Source organism: Coregonus clupeaformis, unplaced genomic scaffold (genome assembly GCF_020615455.1).
Source record: "Coregonus clupeaformis isolate EN_2021a unplaced genomic scaffold, ASM2061545v1 scaf0212, whole genome shotgun sequence".
Taxonomy (NCBI): domain Eukaryota; kingdom Metazoa; phylum Chordata; class Actinopteri; order Salmoniformes; family Salmonidae; genus Coregonus; species Coregonus clupeaformis.
In genome coordinates this window covers 101755-125544 of record NW_025533667.1, presented here as the reverse complement: position 1 = coordinate 125544, position 23790 = coordinate 101755, and the positions used below count along the sequence as shown (strand labels likewise).

General features: G+C 43.3%; 1 protein-coding gene across 2 annotated transcripts in view; it reads right to left on the bottom strand.

Moving 5' to 3' along the window:
* Positions 1-23790, bottom strand: part of LOC121559648 (synapsin-2-like) — a 264426-nt gene that overhangs the window by 180754 nt on the left and 59882 nt on the right. For both annotated transcript variants that reach the window (XM_045214190.1, XM_045214191.1), the window contains exon 3: positions 285-376. In XM_045214190.1, the coding sequence (XP_045070125.1) occupies positions 285-376 (92 nt within the window). The remainder of the gene's footprint in view (positions 1-284; positions 377-23790) is intronic.

The following is a 23790-nucleotide window of genomic DNA, read 5'->3' as shown; positions in this document are numbered from 1 at the left end:
TAGGAGTTTCCAATACTTTACATTAGATAGGCTGAGAAGACAATGAAAACAATCTCAGCGCAGATTCCTGAAGTGATCTAAAGCAGTCTGAAGTGGTCTGAAGCGGTCTAGAGGGGTCTGGAACAGTCTGAAGTGGTCTGGAACAGTCTGAAGTGGTCTGAAGCGGTCTAGAGGGGTCTGGAACAGTCTGAAGTGGTCTGAAGGGGTCTGGAACAGTCTGAAGTGGTCTGAAGCAGAGCACTCAGATGGTGCTTAGCAGTAGCATGGATGGAACCATTACTCACCTCACCACTTTGGTTCCGTTCCTGATCAACTGCATGTCCACGTTACACGTCCCGTTGGCATGGGATACCAGGTTGATCTCAGAGAACTCCGCCTGACACACACACAGGGGAACAACAAGATTATTATAGTGAATATCAATACTGCTATGACTGAAGTATACTAAACTATGTAAATCTATGCAGAGGTAGATATCAGGGTTTTCGTTAAGAAAATGTTGCACCGGACATTTGAACAGCAACATTTTAATTTACCAGACATTTGAGAGATCTGCCTGACCCATATGCATTGGGTGCGTAACCTGAATAGGGCGTCCACCCACAGTGCTCAGAATGACAGAAATCACATTTAGATTATAGCAATTCATATTAAAAGAACATGCAAGTCGAGGATGCAAAAGATGTGGGGTCCTTCTTACCGAATTCTGATGCGCACTTTGAAGATGTTAGAATAACTGTCCACATTTACTTTTCCTCACCAACAAGACGATCAACGAACAGCCAAATCACTAGTCTGTCAATCTAATATCCCCCTATTCTATTGGCCAGCTTGTCGAGAAATAAATAGCCTATTCCAAACAGACTCTGGGACAGTTGTGGGAAGACAGATCCCTAATTCATACAACCAGTAGGCCTAGGCTACATATTTTTTTATTTTAAGCAATGAATCTGATGCAACAGATCAGAACGTTTAGCTTAAAATGTTGATAAACTATTGTTTCTTCACATTATAAGCGCAGCAATACGCACAAGGCTGTAGGCTACATGCGAATGTTCGTTCCATAATGCAATGAGTGGAAAACACTTGTCAAAAGCGGTACATGCGAGCGGTTTCATGACAGAGATGAAAATATCCATTAGAAATGTAGAAAGAGAGGAGATCCTTGAAGCATTTACGTCATTTAGCAGACGCTCTTATCCAGAGCGACTTACAGTGAGTGAGTGCATACATTATTTTTATTATTATTTATTCATACTGGCCCCCCGTGGGAATCGAACCCACAACCCTGGTGTTGCAAACGCCATGCTCTACCAACTGAGCTACATCCCTGCCGGCCTTTCCCTCCCGTACCCTGGATGACGCTGGGCCAATTTGTGCGCCGCCCCATGGGTCTCCCTGTCGCGGCCGGCTACAACAGAGCCTGGATTCAAACCAGGATCTCTAGTGGCACAGATAGCACTGCGATGCAGTGCCTTAGACCACTGCGCCACTCGGGAGACAATGTAAGGAATCCTAGGAGCAAGGTAAGACATGCCTCACAATGTATTAAAACGTTCAGGTTTCAGAAAATTAAGAATATTTTTTCTAGATTCATAGCCTACTGCCTCTAACTCATTGCAAAGTGGTGTGTGATGCGCTGATGAAGCCTGCCTTCAGTTGGCATTTGAGATGCTGCAGCAGCTCTCTCGAGGTGTCAGATTTTCAGCTCCAAGGCTCTGTATGCTGTAGCATGTGATAAATAAGATACATAACGAATGTACTGTATCCTACACGTGCACCAATTTAATTCCACTAAATTATGCAAATTAACCTATAGACTGATAAGCATGACCAGTCAAATGTATTTACATCGACTGGTATTTCCCATCAATGAATAGGCTAAAAAGCATTATTTCTTGTTCTCCCCGGACAATAGGCCAAAACCAATTTTATTTAAAGGATTTTCAATTTTTTTATAGGAATATTAGCCAAAAGCCAGCTATTACCAGCTAATGAAAACCCTGGTCGATATTCTACACTATAGCTGTGTTTGGATACTACTCATACTAACCTGTGATGAGGTGGTGTTTAAGGAGTCAGGCGCAGGAGGGTAAATCACAGAATAATAGGCTTTATTCCGCAAAATACAGGTTTCCGCAGAAATGCGTCAAACACATTCCAGGGCACAAAACGGGCGCACGGGAAAATATTCCTGTCGATACTAACTACATCCGTCGATACTAACTACATCCGCTTCACTAACCTCCACAATAAACAATCACCCACAAAGACAAGGAAGCAGAGGGAACACTTATACAATGACTAATGAGGGAATAAGGACCAGGTGTGTGTGATTGAAGACATGACTAATGGAGTGATGGTAAATGGATCGGCAGTAGCTAGTAAGCCGGTGACACCGAACGCCGAAACCTGCCCGAACAAGGAGGGGAGGCAGCCTCGGCAGAAGTCGTGACATAACCGTACTATTTGCGACATAATTTGAGTATGTAGTATGCTTATTGTACAAAGTATGGATAGATTTAGTATGCCAAAAGTACCTGGATGACGTACTACTTTTGTCCAAATACGAAGTGTAAAAGCGATGGACACTATTTCTGTGCTATGTCGCCCCACAATGCAATTCTTCAGAAAATGGGCAGAGTTTCACAGCAATTTCAGTTTTGAAAATAATATAATATTCCATTTAGCAGACGCTTTTATCTAAAGCGACTTACAGTCATGTGTGAATACATTTTTACATATGGGTGGGTTAACCCTAACCCTTTGGATCAAACCCACTACCCTGGCCTTACAAGCGCCATGCTCTACCAATTGAGCTACAGAGGACCATGGCATACACCTCAGTACAAGCGGTGAAGTAGCTCACACAGTACAAAAAAGGCAATATTGTGTAAAATAATATTGAGCAATTAAATGTGTTCTAAAGAATTTACTATAAAAATGTGAACGTTGATAGTTTACATTTTAAATTAAGTAGCCAGCTTAGCTCTCAATTTCAATCGTGTTGGAGGCTACCACCTAGCCATAATTTAGCCTAGTAACATCATTTAACTTTAGTCAGCTAACGTTAGCTTTTGTTATTTTGTTTATTCTTGAAGGTGTTTCATGAGTTCATAGTCTGTCTATATTGTAGAGACTAGTAAACGTTTCATGCATGCCTAGTGTGTGTACGCCACTGTATATTTAATATATATGCTAATGACCAGCTTGATTTGTTTTTGTGCCTTGTCTAAGATATATGTGAAAAACCTGGAGGGAAAGGTTGCAGCTGGGTGTGTCAAAAATAAATGGGAAAATCTCAAAAGAAAATACATAGTACAGTGCCTTCAGAAATTATTCACACCCATTGACTTTTTCCACATTTTGTTGTTTTACAGCCTGAATTTAAAATCGATTAAATTGAGATTTTGTGTCACTGGTCTACACAATACCCCATAATGTCCAAGTGGAATTCTGTTTTTAGAAATTTTTACAAATTAATTAAATGAAAAGCTGAAATGTCTTGAGTCAATACGTATTCAACCCCTTTGTTATGGCAAGCCTAAATAAGTTCAGGAGTTAAAATTTGCTTAACAAGTCACATAATAAATTGTATGGACTCACTCTGTGTGCAATAATAGTGTTTAACATGATTTTTGAATGCCTCCCTCATCTCTGTACCCCACACATACAATTATCTGTAAGGTCCCTTAGTCAAGCAGCGAATTTCAAACACAGATTCAACCACAAAGACCACAGAGATTTTCCAATGGCTCGCAAAGAAGGGCACCTATTGGCAGATGGGTTAAAAAAAAAGCAGACATTGAATATCCCTTTGAGCATGGTGAAATGATTAATTACACTTTGGATGGTGTATCAATACACCCAGTCACTACAAAGACACAGGTGTCCTTGTCTTAACTCAGTTGCCGGAGAGGAAGGAAACCGCTCAGGGATTTCACCAAGAGGCCAGTCGTGACTTTAAAACAGTTACTGAGTGTAATGGCTGTGATAGGAGAAAACTGAGGATGGATCATCAACATTGTAGTTACTCCACAATACTAACCTAAATGACAGAGTGAAAAGAAGGAAGTTAGTACAGAATAAAAAATATTCCAAAACATGCATCCTGTTGGCAATAAGGCACTAAAGTAAAACAGCAAAAAATGTGGCAAAGAAATGAACTCTATGTCGTGAATACAAAGTGTTATGTTCGGGGCAAATCCAACACAACACATCACTGAGTACCACTTTTCATATTTTCAAGCATGGTAGTGGTTGCATCATGTTATTGGTATGCTTGTCATCGGCAAGGACTAGGGGGTTTTTCAGGATAAAAAGAAAAGGGATATAGCTAAGCACAGGCAAAATCCTAGATGAAAACCTGGTTCAGTCTGCTTTCCAACAGACACTGGGAGACAGATTCACCTTTCAGCAGGACAACCTAGAACACAAGGCCAAATATACACTGGAGTTGCTTACCAAGACAACATTGAATGTTCCTGAGGGGCCTAGTTAAAGTTTTGACTTAAATCGGCTTGAAAATCTATGGCAAGGCTTTAAAATGGCTGTCTAGCAGTGATGAACAACCAAATTGACAAAGCTTGAAGAATTTCAAAAATAATAATGTGAAAATATTGTACAATCCAGGTGTGCAAAGCTCTTAGAGACTTACCCAGAAAGACTCACAGCTGTAATTGCTGCCAAATATGATTCTAACATGTTTTGACTCAGGGGTGTTAATACTTATGTACATGACAAATTTTTGTATTTAATTTTCCATACATAAAAAAAAATGTCTAAAAACATGTTTTTAATTTGTCATTATAGGGTATTGTGTGTAGATCGATGGAAAAAATATCAACTTAATCTATTTTGAATTCAGGGTGTAACACAACAAAATGTGGAATAAGCAAGGGGTATACAGTTGAAGTCGGAAGTTTACATACACTTAGGTTGGAGACATTAAAACTTGTTTTTCAACCACTCCACAAGTTTCTTGTTAACAAACTATAGTTTTGTCAAGTCGGTTAGGACATCTACTTTGTGCATGAAACAAGTAATTTTTCCAACAATTGTTTACAGACAGATCATTTCACTTATAATTCACTGTATCAAAATTCCAGTGGGTCAGAAGTTTACATACACTAAGTTGACTGAGCCTTTAAACAGCTTTGTAAATTCCAGAAAATGATGACATGGCTTTAGAAGCTTCTGATAGGCTAATTGAAATCAATTGAGTCAATTGGAGGTGTACCTGTGGATGTATTTCAAGGCCTACCTTCAAACTCAGTGCCTCTTTGCTTGACATCATGGGAAAATCAAAAGAAATCAGCCAAGACTTCAGAAAAAAAATAGAACACCTCCACAAGTCTGGTTCATCCTTGGGAGCAATATCCAAACGCCTGAAGGTACCACGTTCATCTGTACAAACAATAGTACACAAGTATAAACACCATGGGACCACGCAGCCGTCATACCGCTCAGGAAGGAGACGCGTTCTGTCTCCTGGAGATGAACGTACTATGGTGCGAAAAGTGCAAATCAATCCCAGCACAACAGCAAAGGATCTTGTGAAGATGCTGGAGGAAACAGGTACAAAAGTATCTATATCCACAGTAAAATGAGTCCCATATCGACATAACCTGAAAGGCCCCTCAGCAAGGTCTCCCGAGTGGCGCAGTGGTTTAAGGCACTGCATCGCAGTGTTAGCTGTTCCACTAGAGATCCTGGTTCGAATCCAGGCTCTGTCGTAGCCGGCCGCGACCGGGAGACCCATGGGGCGGCGCGTAATTTGTCCAGGGTAGGGGAGGGAATGGCCGGCAGGGATGTAACTCAGTTGGTAGAGCATGGCGTTTGCAACGCCAGGGTTGTGGGTTCGATTCCCACGGGGGGCCAGTATGATAAATATAAAATAATGTATGCACTAACTGTAAGTCGCTCTGGATAAGAGCGTCTGCTAAATGACTAAAATGTAAATGTAAGGAAGAAGCCACTGCTCCAAAACCTTCATAAAAAAGCCAGACTACGGTTTGCAACTGCACATGGGGACAAATATTGTACTTTTTGGAGCAATGTCCTCTGGTCTGATGAAACTAAAATATAACTATTTGGCCATAATGACCATCGTTATGTTTGGAGGAAAAAGGGGGCTGCTTGCAAGCCGAAGAACACCATCCCAACCGTGAAGCACAGGGGTGGCAGCGTCATGCTGTGGGGGTGCTTTGCTGCAGGAGGGACTGGTGCACTTCATAAAATAGATGGAATCATGAGGAAGGAAAATTATGTGGATATATTGAAGCAACATCTCAAGACATCAGTCAGGAAGTTAAAGCTTGGTCGCAAATGGGTCTTCCAAATGGACAATGACCCCAAGCATACTTCCAAAGTTGTGGCAAAATCGCTTAAGGATAACAGTCAAGGTATTGGAGTGGCCATCACAAAGCCCTGACCTCAATCCTATAGAAAATCTGTGGGCAGAACTGAAAAGGCGTGTGCGAGCAAGGAGGCCTACAAACCTGACTCAGTTATATCAGCTCTGTCTGGAGGAATGGGCCAAAATACCCAACTTATTGTGGGAAGCTTGTGGAAGGCTACCCGAAATGTTTGACCCAAGTTAAACAATTTAAAGGCAATGCTACCAAATACTAATTGAGTGTATGTAAAATTCTGACCCACTGGGAATGTGATGAAAGAAATAAAAGCTGAAATAAATCATTCTCTCCACTATTATACTGACATTTCACATTCTTACAATAAAGTGGTGATCCTAACTGACCTAAGACAGGGAATTTTTACTAGGATTAAATGTCAGGAATTTTGAAAAACAGAGTTTAAAAGTATTTGGCTAGGGTGTATGTAAACTTCCGACTTCAACTGTATCTACTTTCTGAGTATATTGCATCTTGTAATGTCAACCCAGCAAACCGGGAACATTCCCAGAACATTAGCTAAGATTCCCATAAAGTTCTAGTTAGGGTTTCATCTAACATTAGGATGATAAAATCTTAAAAACATTCAGATAATGTTTTTGATCAAATGTATTTAATTATTTAAAATGTTTTAGATTAAATATCCTTGGAATGTTCTAACATTCACAAAAATGTTGTTCACGACATCTGTTACAACCACCACAGAACATTCCCCAAAACATTTGCTTAATCTGTTCTTTAAAGGTTCCCTGAACGTTTAATTAGGTTGTGGAAACAGTCTGGTGGGAACATTGTTGAGACATCACAAAAGATATGTTCCCAAAACACCAAAACTGTCCAGTTGTGCAGTTGTTTCTTTTAGGGTGCAAGAAACATTCACCAGATGATACAAGAATGCTCCAGAACACATTTAGTCTGTTGTTACGCCTACTCCTGCTCCCTCCCTCCGGCGTGTTACGTCACTGGTCTACTAACCACCGGTCCTGGCAACCCACATTGTGCACACCTGGCAACCATCATTACACACACCTGGCAACCATCATTACACACACCTGGCAACCATCATTACACACACCTGCTCCCCATCGTTACATACACCTGGCAACCATCATTACACACACCTGGCAACCATCATTACACACACCTGGCAACCATCATTACACACACCTGGCAACCATCATTACACACACCTGGCAACCATCATTACACACACCTGAAAACCATCATTACACACACCTGGCAACCATCATTACACACACCTGGCAACCATCATTACACACACCTGGCAACCATCATTACACACACCTGGCAACCATCATTACACACACCTGCTCCCCATCGTTACGCACACCTGGCAACCATCATTACACACACCTGGCACCCATCATTACACACACCTGGCAACCATCATTACACACACCTGGCAACCATCATTACACACACCTGGCAACCATCATTACACACACCTGGCAACCATCATTACACACACCTGGCAACCATCATTACACACACCTGGCAACCATCATTACACACACCTGGCAACCATCATTACACACACCTGGCAACCATCATTACGCACACCTGGTCCCCATTGTTACGCACAGCTGAACTTCATCACCACCCTGATTACTCTCCCTTCATATAGCCCTCTGTAGCCTCAGTCATCAGGCAGTATTGATTTTGGTTACGTTCAGTACGCGTCTCCTGTTTTGTATTTTCTTTATGTTTATTATTATTAAACTCACCTTCTGCACCTGCTTCCTTACTCCCTGTGTATACGTTACATCTATTCTTTAAAGGTTCCCAGAATGTTTCATTAGGTTGTGGTAACATTGTGGGGACATGACAAGAGATACTGTCCAGTTGTGCTAACATTCAGATAATGTTTGTATCAGGGTGCACAAAACATTGCTTTGATGTTTCAAGAATGTTGACAAAACAGCCTTTCTGAGTTCTTTAAAGTTTCGCAGAACATGTAATTAGGTTGTGGGAACAGTGTGGGTACATTACATTCTGTGACTCACATACGCTGCTGCTACTGTTTATTATCTGTCACTTTATTCCTAGTTATATGTACATATCTACCTCAATATATGTGAGTATGTAATACGTGTCACATATCAGTTTGCAAACAATGTAAAAAAAAATCATTGAGGTAATAAAGCCGCATACAAACATGGTCTCTTTTCTGTGTTCTTGAGTAAAGCAGCTCCAAAATGGAGGTGTTTCAACATAGCTCAGTGCTTTCTGTGGTGGTGGGGCAGCCAGCGGAAAATACAGAGCGTAGGGGTTGGTAATGTTCTCTAGTTGCGCCGCAATTGGTTCAGTGTTCTGTCACTCAAGGGGACATACGTCACCGCCCAATCTACAGGGAGAGCTCGGCAGTTCAAGCCCCTTGAGCGCTGCCATGGATATATAAAGAGACTCAACTAGCGATTCCATTACTTCCTATAACTCGTGCTTGCGCAATGAAAATTGAGGCAGAAGTCAATAGAACATGGTCACGTTCTAAGCTACAGGAAGTAATCTTATTGAGTAAAAGTTTAGTATCTTGTTTTTCTGTTTAGTCTAGCGCATCTTCTATCGACTACTTTCATAAGCGATATAAACATCAAAGTAAATCACTGAAGAGCACGTTTATTTTGGCCTGTTCAACATGAATTGTTCAATAGCATAACCAGTTTGATGCGTCTTTTGTTGTTAACATGTTGTTGTGATAATGTTAGGCCCATCTGTCTTAGGGCTGGCTGATATCCTATCTGTCTTAGGGCTGGCTGATAGGCCTATCTGTCTTAGGGCTGACTGTTAGGCCTATCTGTCTTAGGGCTGGCTGATAGGCCTATCTGTCTTAGGGCTGGCTGATAGGCCTATCTGTCTTAGGGCTGGCTAAGGCCTATCTGTCTTAGGGCTGGCTGATAGGCCTATCTGTCTTAGGGCTGGCTAAGGCCTATCTGTCTTAGGGCTGGCTGATAGGCCTATCTGTCTTAGGGCTGGCTGATAGGCCTATCTGTCTTAGGGCTGGCTAAGGCCTATCTGTCTTAGGGCTGGCTGATAGGCCTATCTGTCTTAGGGCTGGCTGATAGGCCTATCTGTCTTAGGGCTGGCTGATAGGCCTATCTGTCTTAGGGCTGGCTGATAGGCCTATCTGTCTTAGGGCTGGCTGTTAGGCCTATCTGTCTTAGGGCTGGCTGTTAGGCCTATCTGTCTTAGGGCTGGCTAAGGCCTATCTGTCTTAGGGCTGGCTGATAGGCCTATCTGTCTTAGGGCTGGCTAAGGCCTATCTGTCTTAGGGCTGGCTGATAGGCCTATCTGTCTTAGGGCTGGCTGATAGGCCTATCTGTCTTAGGGCTGGCTGATAGGCCTATCTGTCTTAGGGCTGGCTGATAGGCCTATCTGTCTTAGGGCTGGCTGATAGGCCTATCTGTCTTAGGGCTGGCTGATAGGCCTATCTGTCTTAGGGCTGGCTGTTAGGCCTATCTGTCTTAGGGCTGGCTGATAGGCCTATCTGTCTTAGGGCTGGCTGATAGGCCTATCTGTCTTAGGGCTGGCTGATAGGCCTATCTGTCTTAGGGCTGGCTGTTAGGCCTATCTGTCTTAGGGCTGGCTGTTAGGCCTATCTGTCTTAGGGCTGGCTAAGGCCTATCTGTCTTAGCGCTGGCTGATAGGCCTATCTGTCTTAGGGCTGGCTAAGGCCTATCTGTCTTAGGGCTGGCTGATAGGCCTATCTGTCTTAGGGCTAAGACTGATAGGCCTATCTGTCTTAGGGCTGGCTGATAGGCCTATCTGTCTTAGGGCTGGCTGATAGGCCTATCTGTCTTAGGGCTGGCTGATAGGCCTATCTGTCTTAGGGCTGGCTGATAGGCCTATCTGTCTTAGGGCTGGCTGTTAGGCCTATCTGTCTTAGGGCTGGCTGTTAGGCCTATCTGTCTTAGGGCTGGCTAAGGCCTATCTGTCTTAGGGCTGGCTGATAGGCCTATCTGTCTTAGGGCTGGCTAAGGCCTATCTGTCTTAGGGCTGGCTAAGGCCTATCTGTCTTAGGGCTGGCTAAGGCCTATCTGTCTTAGGGCTGGCTGATAGGCCTATCTGTCTTAGGGCTGGCTAAGGCCTATCTGTCTTAGGGCTGGCTGATAGGCCTATCTGTCTTAGGGCTGGCTAAGGCCTATCTGTCTTAGGGCTGGTTGATAGGCCTATCTGTCTTAGGGCTGGCTAAGGCCTATCTGTCTTAGGGCTGGCTAAGGCCTATCTGTCTTAGGGCTGGCTGATAGGCCTATCTGTCTTAGGGCTGGCTAAGGCCTATCTGTCTTAGGGCTGGTTGATAGGCCTATCTGTCTTAGGGCTGGCTGTTAGGCCTATCTGTCTTAGGGCTGGCTAAGGCCTATCTGTCTTAGGGCTGGCTGATAGGCCTATCTGTCTTAGGGCTGGCTGATAGGCCTATCTGTCTTAGGGCTGGCTGATAGGCCTATCTGTCTTAGGGCTGGCTAAGGCCTATCTGTCTTAGGGCTGGCTGATAGGCCTATCTGTCTTAGGGCTGGTTGATAGGCCTATCTGTCTTAGGGCTGGCTGATAGGCCTATCTGTCTTAGGGCTGGCTAAGGCCTATCTGTCTTAGGGCTGGTTGATATCCTATCTGTCTTAGGGCTGGCTGATAGGCCTATCTGTCTTAGGGCTGGCTAAGGCCTATCTGTCTTAGGGCTGGCTAAGGCCTATCTGTCTTAGGGCTGGCTAAGGCCTATCTGTCTTAGGGCTGGCTAAGGCCTATCTGTCTTAGGGCTGGCTAAGGCCTATCTGTCTTAGGGCTGGTTGATAGGCCTATCCTACCACACATTCAGGGACGTTAACCTGCACATATTGTGTAGACCTGTGTTGGATTTATGGCCTTTAAAAAATATATATTTTCCTTTATTATGTTCCCCTAACCCTACCACCCCTCCCCTAATTGGAGTAAACTAGTGGACGACAACACTTAGGCTTCTACTTCCAGCTTATACATTCTATATACTGTACATTTTACGAACACTATGTATTTTACAATAGTTCTCTTTGTTGTTATTAGTCCATCCCCCATCAGCTATCCTCAACCCCTCCCATCTATCTCTCAACACCATCCAGTTTTCACTTCTATTTGCCTCATATTTTTCAGCTGTGATGTGATGTTTCACAAAAGTTCTGAACCTTTGTATTCTCACATTCTACAGAATGTAAATAAAGATAAACATTTTTGCTAAAAGTATTATTATATTATTGATCGTTTGACTATGACTTTTCAAATCACCAAGCAGTAATATTTGCAGAGTTAGCTCCAGGTAAATGTTGCAATTCTTCAGCCATTCCTGAACCTGCGACCAAAAACAAGCTACATATGGACAGTACCAAAACAAATTATCTAATGATTCTGTCTCTTCGCAGCAAAATATGCAGAGCTGGGATGGTTGTGTCCCCCATAAATATACAATTTTATTGGTTGCAAGAATTTTGTATAATAATTTAAATTGGAAAGTTCTAAGTTTTGAATCAGGTGTTGTTTTGTATATCAGCTCATAAACCATGTGCCATGGAATCGGTACATAGAACATTTGTTCCCAACTATTTTGCAATCTATATGACACAATTTTTTGGTCCTTAAATGAAACTAGTATACTTTTTTTATTCATCACAATTTTCTTTAACCAATTTTGGTCTTTAATGCAGGGCCGACAGACAAGTTCCTTCCTTTTCTCCCCTTTCACTTGCCTCTTCCATTTTTGCGGCAATGCTGCAATTAGTTGGTTATAATTTTGGGCAGACATTTCCATATATTTTTGTTAGCTGCATGTGTGGCATAACTCCACCAGTCCTATTTATGATATCATTTACAAAGATTATACCTTTTTAAAACATAATATTTGTTATGTTATTTGTTCTGTTCCACTTTTTCTGGTGGATTAAACTGAAATTGAAACCAACTTTCTATGGCTTGTTTTAAAAATAGCAATATTTTTGAGATTATTTCATTTTTAAATAAATGAAAGTGAGAGTTTGTAATCTGAATAAAGGGAAAAAGGCAATGCTTGAACACGGGCTGAGACATTCTTCCTAATCTGCTGGAGAACCAGTTCGGATTTAAGTATAACTTTTGTATGACTGAAGCCTTTAGGGAGAGGTCTAATGCTTGAATATTGAATCATTTCTGCCCTCCGAATTCATATTCATTATATAAATAGGTCCAATTAATTTAGTCTAGATTGCAGTTCCAAAAAAAAACGGAATATGTTTGCTCACATAATAAAAAATTTAAAATAGCTTTGTGTTTTTTTTAAAGCTTTTTAGTAATTCCTTTTTTATATTTTAATTCAGGAATGATGTTGAATACCTGCTCGGAAATAAACATCTCTCCTGGATAAAACAATTGATCAGTCACTCTCCCCCGTCCTCACCTACAGGTACTCCTGGTCGGCTGAGTTAGTGTTGTATAGCCTATTTTTCAGCTAACGCAAACACAACACTATTTAGGATATCTAGTTTATTCAAATGGTACACTGACTCGCAAATCCTGAACATGCCGCAAAGCAATTATTAGCATTATTATTACACAGGCCCACAGCGACCATGTTTATAGTGTCAATCTAGGGCTTAAAAAAATGGAGACATAACTACTAGACATTTACACAATTGTATTTATTTCACCTTTCAGGAAAGATTACCTCTGTGATGCAACCTCTCTCCTGGATGACAAAGAAGAGAAGTACTGCTTCTCACCACAGCTGTGTCCCAGACCAGAGCTCCCCTTTAAGAAGAGAAGTACTACTACTCACCACAGCTGTGTCCCTGACCAGAGCTCCCCTTTAAGAAGTACTACTCCTCACCACAGCTGTGTCCCTGACCAGAGCTCCCCTTTAAGAAGAGAAGTACTGCTCCTCACCACAGCTGTGTCCCTGACCAGAGCTCCCCTTTAAGAAGAGAAGTACTGCTACTCACCACAGCTGTGTCCCTGACCAGAGCTCCCCTTTAAGAAGAGAAGTACTACTACTCACCACAGCTGTGTCCCTGACCAGAGCTCCCCTTTAAGAAGTACTGCTCCTCACCACAGCTGTGTCCCTGACCAGAGCTCCCCTTTAAGAAGTACTACTCCTCACCACAGCTGTGTCCCTGACCAGAGCTCCCCTTTAAGAAGTACTACTCCTCACCACAGCTGTGTCCCTGACCAGAGCTCCCCTTTAAGAAGAGAAGTACTACTACTCACCACAGCTGTGTCCCTGACCAGAGCTCCCCTTTAAGAGAAGTACTACTACTCACCACAGCTGTGTCCCTGACCAGAGCTCCCCTTTAAGAGAAGTACTACTACTCACCACAGCTGTGTCCCTGAACAGAGCTCCCCTTTAAGAAGTACTACTACTCACCACAGCTGTGTCCCTGACCAGAGCTCCCCTTTAAGAAGTACTGCTACTCACCACAGCTGTGTCCCTGACCAGAACTCCCCTTTAAGAAGAGAAGTACTGCTACTCACCACAGCTGTGTCCCTGACCAGAGCTCCCCTTTAAGAAGAGAAGTACTACTACTCACCACAGCTGTGTCCCTGACCAGAGCTCCCCTTTAAGAAGTACTACTACTCACCACAGCTGTGTCCCTGACCAGAGCTCCCCTTTAAGAAGTACTGCTACTCACCACAGCTGTGTCCCTGACCAGAGCTCCCCTTTAAGAAGAGAAGTACTACTACTCACCACAGCTGTGTCCCTGACCAGAGCTCCCCTTTAAGAAGTACTACTACTCACCACAGCTGTGTCCCTGACCAGAGCTCCCCTTTAAGAAGAGAAGTACTACTACTCACCACAGCTGTGTCCCTGACCAGAGCTCCCCTTTAAGAAGTACTGCTACTCACCACAGCTGTGTCCCTGACCAGAGCTCCCCTTTAAGAAGAGAAGTACTACTACTCACCACAGCTGTGTCCCTGACCAGAGCTCCCCTTTAAGAAGAGAAGTACTACTACTCACCACAGCTGTGTCCCTGACCAGAGCTCCCCTTTAAGAAGTACTGCTACTCACCACAGCTGTGTCCCTGACCAGAGCTCCCCTTTAAGAAGAGAAGTACATTTTACATTTTAGTCATTTAGCAGACGCTCTTATCCAGAGCGACTTACAGTTAGTGAATACATATATTTTTTTTTTTTATACTGGCCCCCCGTGGGAATCGAACCCACAACCCTGGCATTGCAAACGCCATGCTCTATCAACTGAGCTACATCCCTGCCGGCCAATACCTCCCCTACCCTGGACGACGCTGGGCCAATTGTGCGCCGCCCATGAGTCTCCCGGTCGCGGCCGGCTGCGACAGAGCCTGGATTCGAACCAGGATCTCTAGTGGCACAGTTAGCACTGCGATGCATTGCCTTAGACCACTGCGCCACTCAGGACCAGAGCTCCCCTTTAAGAAGATAAATAGTACTACTCACCACAGCTGTGTCCCTGACCAGAGCTCCCATTTGCATGCCAACAAAAACTGTTTTTCATGCCAACACAAACATCTAGAGGTATCTGTACAGCCCCTTTGCTGTGACATGAACCCAGGCTATCTGTATTCCCCTTTGCTGTGACATGAACCCAGGCTATCTGTATTCCCCTTGCCTGACTTTTGTTCTGTATTTGTTGAGTGTCTGTTTGAGTAAACCTTGATGACAGCTTTGCACACTCTTGGCATTCTCTCAACCAGCTTCATGAGGAATGCTTTTCCAACAGTCTTGAAGGAGTTCCCTCATATGCTGAGCACTTGTTGGCTGCTTTTCCTTCACTCTGCGGTCCGACTCATCCAAAATCATCTCAATTGGGTTGAGGTCGGGTGATTAGCATCAATTCGAACTGCTCTCGGACTCACATATAGCTGTTCACTGGACCTTATGATCACTCAGCTGCACAGCTGATGCCTGCTGGACTGTTCCTTTACGCGGTACCCTGTCCTGTTTAGCTGTTTAGCCTCAGCCCAAACTTTCATCGCCATTACCAGTTGTTGTCTTAGCTCTCTCTAATAACACCTGTGATTGCTTTATGCCTCTCTCCCATGTCAATATGCCTTGCCTATTGCTGTTCCAGTTAGTTCTTATTATACAATTTACTGTAGAACCCCAAGTCCCTCTCAAACTGCCTCAAATAGCTCCTTTGTTCCACCCCCATACACGCCGAGACCGGCTCAATCGGTGCCTCCAGTGATGCTATCTCATTCAGTGTTACCCAACGCTTAGGTTTACCTCCACTGTACTCATATCCTTCCACATCCTTGTCTGTACATAATGCCCTGAATCTATTCTACAACGCCCGGAAATCTGCCCCTTTTATTCTCTGTACCCAATGCACTAGAAGACCAGTTCTTAAAGCCTTTAGCCATATCCTTATTCTAGTCCTCCTCTGTTCCTCTGGTGATGTAGAGGCTAACCCAGGCCCTGCAGCCCCCAGTATCACTCCTACTCCCAAGGAGCTATCATTTGTTGACTTCTGTAACCGTCAAAAAGCCTTGGTTTTCTGCACGTTAACATCAGAAGCCTCCTTCCTAAGTTTGAGTTATTCACTGCGTTAGAACACTCCGCCAACCCTGATGTTCTAGCAGTGTCTGAATCCTGGCTTAGGAAGGCCACCAAAAATTCAGAAATGTCCATCCCCAACTACAACATTTTCCGTCTAGATAGAACTGCCAAAGGGGGTGGAGTTGCAATCTACTGTAGAGATAGCCTGCAGAGCTCTATCATACTAGCCAGGTCTTCTAAAAATCCACCTTTCCAGAAATAAGTCTCTCACTGTTGCTGCTTGCTACATTCCCCCCCTCCCAGCTGTGCCCTGGACACCCTTAACACCCCGGCCATCCTACAATCCAAACTAGATGCCCTCAATCTCACACAAATTATCAAGGAACCTACCAGGTACAACCCTAAATTCGTAAACATGGGCACCCTCATAGATATCATCCTGACTAACTTACCCTCTAAATACACCTCCGCTGTCTTCAACCAGGATCTCAGCGATCACTGCCTTATTGCCTGCGTCCGTAACGGGTCCGCAGTCAAACGACCACCCCTCATCACTGTCAAACGCTCCCTAAAACACTTTAGCGAGCAGGCCTTCCTAATTGACCTGGCCCAGGTATCCTGGGTGGATATCGATCTCATTCCGTCAGTAGAGGATGCGTGGTTGTTTTTTAAAAGTGCTTTCCTCTCAATCTCAAAAAATTCAGAACTAAGAACAGATATAGCCCCTGGTTCTCCTCAGACTTGACTGCCCTTGACCAGCACAAAAACATCCTGTGGCATACTGCATTAGCATCGAATAGCACCCACAATATGCAACTTTTCAGGGAAGTTAAGAACCAATATACACAAGCAGTTAGGAAAGCAAAGGCTAGCTTTTTCCAAACAGACATTTTTATCTTGATGCACTAACTACAAAACGTTTTGGGACACTGTAAAGTCCATGGAGAATAAGAGCACCTCCTCCAAGCTACCCACTGCACTGAGGCTAGGAAACACTGTCACCACCGATAAATCTACAATAATCGAGAATTTCAACAAGCATTTTGCTATGGCTGGCCATGCTTTCCACCTGGCTACCACTACCCCGGCCACCAGCTCTGCACCCTCCGCTGCAACTTGCCCATACCCCCCCCACCCACTTCTCCTTCACACAAATTCAGACAGCTGATGTTCTGAAAGAGCTGCAAAATCTGGACCCCTACAAATCATCTGGGCTAGACAATCTGGACCCTTTCTTTCTAAAAATAGCCACCGAAACTGTCGCAACCCCTATTACTAGCCTGTTCAACCTCTCTTTCGTAACGTCTGTGATCCCCAGAGATTAGAAAGCTGCCGCGGTCATCCCCCTCTTCAAAGGGGGTGACACTCTAGATCCAAACTGTTACAGACCTATTTCCATCCTGCCCTGCCTTTCGAAAGTTTTTGAAAGCCAAGTTAACAAACAGATCACCGACCATTTCGAATCACACCGTACATTCTCCGCTATGCAATCCGGTTTCCGAGCTGGTCATTGGTGCACCTCAGCCACGCTCAAGGTCCTAAACGATATTATAACCGCGATCGATAAAAGACAATACTATGCAGCCGTCTTCATCGACCTGGCCACGGCTTTCGACTCTGTCAACCACCGCATTCTTATTGGCAGACTAAATAGCCTTGGTTTCTCAAATGACTGCCTCGCCTGGTTCACCAACTACTTCTCAGATAGAGTTCAATGTGTCAAATCGGAGGGCCTGTTGTCTGGACCTATGGCAGTCTCTATGAGGATGCCACAGGGTTCAATTCTTGGGCCGACTCTTTTCTCTGTGTATATCAATGATGTCGCTCTTGCTGCTGGTGACTCTCAGATCCACCTCTACGCAGACGACACCATTTTGTATACATCTGGCCCTTCATTGGACACTGTGTTAACAAACCTCCAAACGAGCTTCAATGCCATACAACAATCCTTCCGTAGCCTCCAACTGCTCTTAAACACTAGTAAAACTAAATGCATGCTCTTCAATCGAACGCTGCTGGCACCCGCCTACCCGACTAGAATCACTACTCTCGATGGGTCTGACCTAGAGTATGTGGACTACAAATACCTAGGTGTCTTGTTAGACTGTAAACTCTCCTTCCAGACTCACATTAAGCATCTCCAATCCAAAGTTAAATCTAGAATCGGCTTCCTATTTCGCAACAAAGCCTCCTTCACTTATGCTGCCAAACATGCCCTCGTAAAACTGACTATCCTACCGATCCTTGACTTCGGCGATGTCATTTACAAAATAGCCTCCAACACTCTACTCAGCAAATTGGATGTAGTCTATCACAGTGCCATCCGTTTTGTCACCAAAGCCCCATATACTACCCACCACTGTGACCTGTACGCTCTTGTTGGCTGGTCCTCACTACATATTCGTCGCCAAACCCACTGGCTCCAGGCCATCTATAAATCACTGCTAGGCAAATCCCTGCCTTATCTTAGCTCATTGGTCACCATAGCAACACCCACCCGTAGTATGCGCTCCAGCAGGTATATCTCACTGGTCATCCCCAAAGCCAACACCTCCTTTGGCCGCCATTCCTTCCAGTTCTTTGCTGCCAATGACTGGAACGAACTGCAAAAATCTCTGAAGGTGGAGACTCTTATCTCCTTCACTAGCTTTAAGCATCAGTTGTCAGAGCACCTTACCGATCAATGCACCTGTACACAGCCATTCTGAAATTAGCCCACCCAACTACCTCATCCCCATATTGTTATTTATTTTGTTCATTTGTACCCCAGTATCTCTATTTGCACATCATCTCTTGCACATCTATCATTCCAGTGTTAATACTAATTGTAATTATTTTGCACTATGGCCAATTTATTGCCTTACCTCCATAACTTGCTACATTTGCACACACTGTATATATATTTTCTGTTGTATTTTTGACTTTATATTTAGTTTTACCCCATATGTAACTCTGTGTTGTTGTTGTTTTTATCACACTGCTTTGCTTTATCTTGGCCAGGTCGCAGTTGTAAATGAGAACTTGTTCTCAACTGGCTTCCTGGTAAAATAAATGTGAAATAAATAAATAAATACAATTGTGGAGGCCAGAATAGGTGAACGGATGATCTCCACATGTGTGGTTCGCACCGTGAAACATAGAGGAGGAGGTGTGATGGTTTGGGGGCGTTTTGCTGGTAACACTGTCAGTAATTTATTTAGAATTCAAGGCACACTTAACCAGCATGGCTACCATAGTATTCTGCAGCGATACGCCATCCCATCTGGTTTGCGCTTAGTGGGATTATCATTTGTTTTTCAACAGGACAATGACCCAAAACACACCTCCAGGCTGTGTAAGGGCTATTTGACCAGGAAGGAGAGCGATGGAGTGCTGCATCAGATGACCTGCAATCCACAATCACCTGACCTCAATCCAATTGAGATGGTTTGGGATGAGTTGGACCGCAGATTGAAGGAAAAGCAGCCAACAAGTTCTCAGCATATGTGGGAACTCCTTCAAGACTGTTGGAAAAGCATTCCAGGTGAAGCTGGTTGAGAGAATGCCAAGAGTGTGCAAAGCTGTCATCAAGGAAAAGGGTGGCTGCTTTGAAGAATCTAAAATATATTTTGATTTGTTTAACACTTTTTTGGTTAATACATGATTCCATATATGTTATTTCATAGTTTTGATGTCTTCACTATTATTCTACAAGTAGAAAATAGTACAAATAAAGAAAAACCTTTGAATGAGTAGGTTTGTCCAAACTTTTGACTGGTACTGTAATTGTATTTGAGGAGGTATTTGAGCATTCAGGGACCTAATCTCAAAAACTCATGAAAACATAAACAAATTATTGTGAAGCTAATTTGAATTTGGTCATAAAAATGCTATTTGATAAGTTTAATGCGTGAAAATAAAGATGTTTCAAAATGTGACCTTTTGGAGAGATTTTTTGGACACTAGGGGAAGCCTTGTTATGGATTAACGTCTATAACGATAGATTGGTACAAGATGTCTGCTCCATTTTTGGGGCACATCATGACACGATGTTTGGGAACCACTGGAGGGGAATATTGACCAACTGAGCATCTCTGAATAGTCACCTCAGTGTACAGCAAAATAAAACACTAGGCATTTTGTTATATTTCAGTATTCTGTGATGTATATAAACTGTAATATTGGGATGCAAACTCAAAATTTGATCAATTTTAACTCTATATCTGACATGGTCTTCTTTTTTGTAAGCCCATAACCATGTGTGTGAGGTGTATCATTTTGTTTCAAAGTAGATTTTTTTGAAAACTAGCAATAAACGCTCTGTGTGACCCTGATTTAGCCCACTGCTGTAAAAGGTTAACTAGCTGGCTAGATCATTATGATTCACATACTGTATATTTAGCTGATAATTATGAGCAAAAGAGTGTGGAGCACGGTACTATGCATATTGAGAAACACACAAGGTGTCCTTCTACACTCAGTGGTGGGACAGGGACTCCAGATATCACACAAGGTGTCCATCTAAAGACCAATAAGTCATTTTAAATTAACCTTCACACTACTATATTTTACATATTTTGACCCCAAGAAGAAACTATTGGAAAAAGCAACAATCATAGCAAAATATCAACTTAATTCTCATTTTTAAAATCCTTGGACATGTAAATAATGTTATCTGAAATAAAATACCAGAACTTCTTGGGTATGACGCTACAAGCTTGGCACACCTGTATTTGGGGAGTTTCTCCCATTCTTCTCTGCAGATCCTCTCAAGCTCTGTCAGGTTGAATGGGGAGCGTCACTGCACAGCTATTTTCAGATCTCTCCAGAGATGTTCGATCGGATTCAAGTCCGGGCTCTGGCTGGGCCACTCAAGGACATTCAGAGACTTGTCCCGAAGCCACTCCTGCGTTGTCTTGGCTGTGTGCTTAGGGTCGTTGTCCTGTTGGAAGGTGAAACTTCTCCCCACTCTGAGGTCCTGAGCGCTCTGGAGCAGGTTTTCATCAAGGATCTCTCGGTACTTTGCGCCCTTCATCTTTCCCTCGATTCTGACTAGTCTCCCAGTCCCTGCTGCTGGAAAACATCCCCACAGCATGATGCTGCCACCAGCATGCTTCACCGTAGGGATGGTGCCAGGTTTCATCCAGACATGAGGCTTGGCATTCAGGCCAAAGAGTTCAATCTTGGTTTCATCAGACCAGAGAATCTTGTTTCTCATGGTCTGAGAGTCCATTAGGTGCCTTTTGGTAAACTCCAAGTGGGCTGTCGTGCCTTTTACTGAGGAGTGGCTTCCATTTTGCCACTCTACCTTAAAGGCCTGATTGGTGGAGTGCTGCATAGATGGTTGTCTTTCTGGAAGATTCTCCCATCTCCCCAGAGGAACTCTGGAGCTCTGTCAGAGTGACCATCGGGTTCTTGGTCACCTCCATGACCAAGGTCCTTCTCCCCGATTGCTCAGTTTGGCCAGGCGGCCAGCTCTAGGAAGAGTCTTGGGGGTTCCAAACTTCTTCCATTTAAGAATGATGGAGGCAGACATTTTTCGGTACCCTTGCCTAGAAACAATTCTCTCTCGGAGCTCTACGGACACTCCCTTCAACCTCATGGCTTGGTTTTTGCTCTGACATGCACTGTCATCTGTAGGACCTTATATAGACAGGTGTGTGTCTTTCCAAATCATGTCCAATCAATTTGTAGAAGCATCTCAAGGATGATCAATGGAAACTGGATGCACCTGAGCTCAATTTTCGCGTCTCATAGCAAAGGGTCTGAATACTTATGTAAAATAGCTATTTTTTAAATTATTGTTTTATACATTTGCAAGAAAATCTAAAAACCTGTTTACGTTTCATCATTATGGGGTATTGTGTGTAGATTTATTCAGCCTATACTAATATTTTTCAAATGAGTATACGCTGAATTAGGTGGGTCAAAATGATTTGACGAATTTAATGAACCACCTTGGGGCTATGATTTAAAAAATATGGTAGTATGAGGGTTAACTCTCTAGTTTACCATATATGGCTTCCTGTTTTACCCTCTAGGGTTTCCTGGTTTATCCTCTAGGGTTTCATGTTTTATCCTCTAGGGTTTCATGTTTTACCCTCTAGGGTTTCATGTTTTATCCTCTAGGGTTTCCTGTTTTACCCTCTAGGGTTTCCTGGTTTATCCTCTAGGGTTTCCTGGTTTATCCTCTAGGGTTTCATGTTTTACCCTCTAGGGTTTCTTGGTTTACCTAACCTAGGGTTTCCTGGTTTACCTTCTAGGGTTTCCTGGTTTACACTCTAGGATTTCCTGGTTTACCCTCTGGAATTTCCTTGTCTACCCTCTAGGGTTTCCTGGTTTACCCTCTTGGATTTCCTGGTTTACCCTCTAGGATTTCCTGGTTTACCCTCTAGGGTTTCCTAGTTTACCCTCTAGGGTTTCCTTTTTTACCCTCTACAAATGTACTGTGTGTTGTGTATAGTGTGTTGTGTATAGTGTGAGTGAGTGTTGAATGTACTGTGTGTTATGTATAGTGTGAGTGAGTGCTGAATGTACTGTGTGTTGTGTATAGTGTGAGTGTACACTGCGTTGTGTATAGTCTGAGTGTATAGTTTGTTGTGTATAGTGTGAGTGAGTGTTGAATGTACTGTGTGTTGTGTATGATGGGAATTTTTCTGTAAACTATTAGATAAACAAAGTTAATTATAAACATGACGGGAGACCCATGGGGCGGCGCACAATTGGCCCAGCGTCGTCCAGGGTAGGGGAGGGAATGGCCGGCAGGGATGTAGCTCAGGTGGTAGAGCATGGCGTTTGCAACGCCAGGGTTGTGGGTTCAATTCCCACGGGGGGCCAGTATGAAAAAAATTAATAATAAAATAATGTATGCACTCACTAACTGTAAGTCGCTCTGGATAAGAGCATCTGCTAAATGACTAAAATGTAAATGTAATAATTAAACATTGGTACATTACTGTTGTTAGGCAAGAACTTAGTGAATTCCTCTCACTAGGTTTGTGTGTGTGTAAAATGGGCATCTGACCTGTCATTGGGTCAAATTCTGCAATTGTCTTATCTTATCTGTGACTGCAACCAGACTTTGACCCTGTGGCTCTCCTTAGGCATATCCCTGGAGCGAGCCAGGGTTGAACAGAGTTTAGGCTAAACCCTTTGTCTCTCCTTGGCTATCTTCTTGATTGATTACAGCATGATGGGGTGGGTTTTGGATATGTTTGAAAAATTAAGTGTGGACCTGTCATGTCCAAAAATCAATCTTCAAGTCAAGCCAGGGAGAGCAGGGGTTGAACAGAGTTTAAACTGAACATTTTTGCAGGATACTAAAAGTCAAATTTAGCCGCTATCATAGAATAAGGAAGTGGGCGGAGCGGTAGAGAGAGGGAAACCAGATTGGTGGTGGGGGAACCCAAGAGGGAGGGGCTCTAAACTAAGATGTATGTGAATATGACTATATAAACGGAGAGCGGAGAGGTAGAGGGGAGGTGCTCTGCAGACCAGCTCGGCTTCCGTTACTCTGTGTAATAAAAGTCTATCTTGATTCAACAAAAACTCTGGAAGAACTTATATTTTTAATAAGTATAGCGATAATTTTCCACATCATGTATAGTGTGACTGAGTGTAGGGCGGGGTTCCCCAACTGGTGTCCCATGGACCGAATTTGGCCCGTGGGTGATTTTATTTGGCACCCCAACCTGACAGAGCAAATTATTATTATTGTTGGACATAAAATACATAGGACTGTAAAAACACCAGCAAATCAGCTCCAAGTGATTTACATTTTGGAAATCTGTTCCCAAGTATTCCCACGCATAATAGAGAGATATACAGTATGTGATTGGATACAAATGTAAGGAAGGTTTGAAATGATTCTGTTTTAGTTAAATATTATATCAGTTTGGGCTTCTTGGAGTCA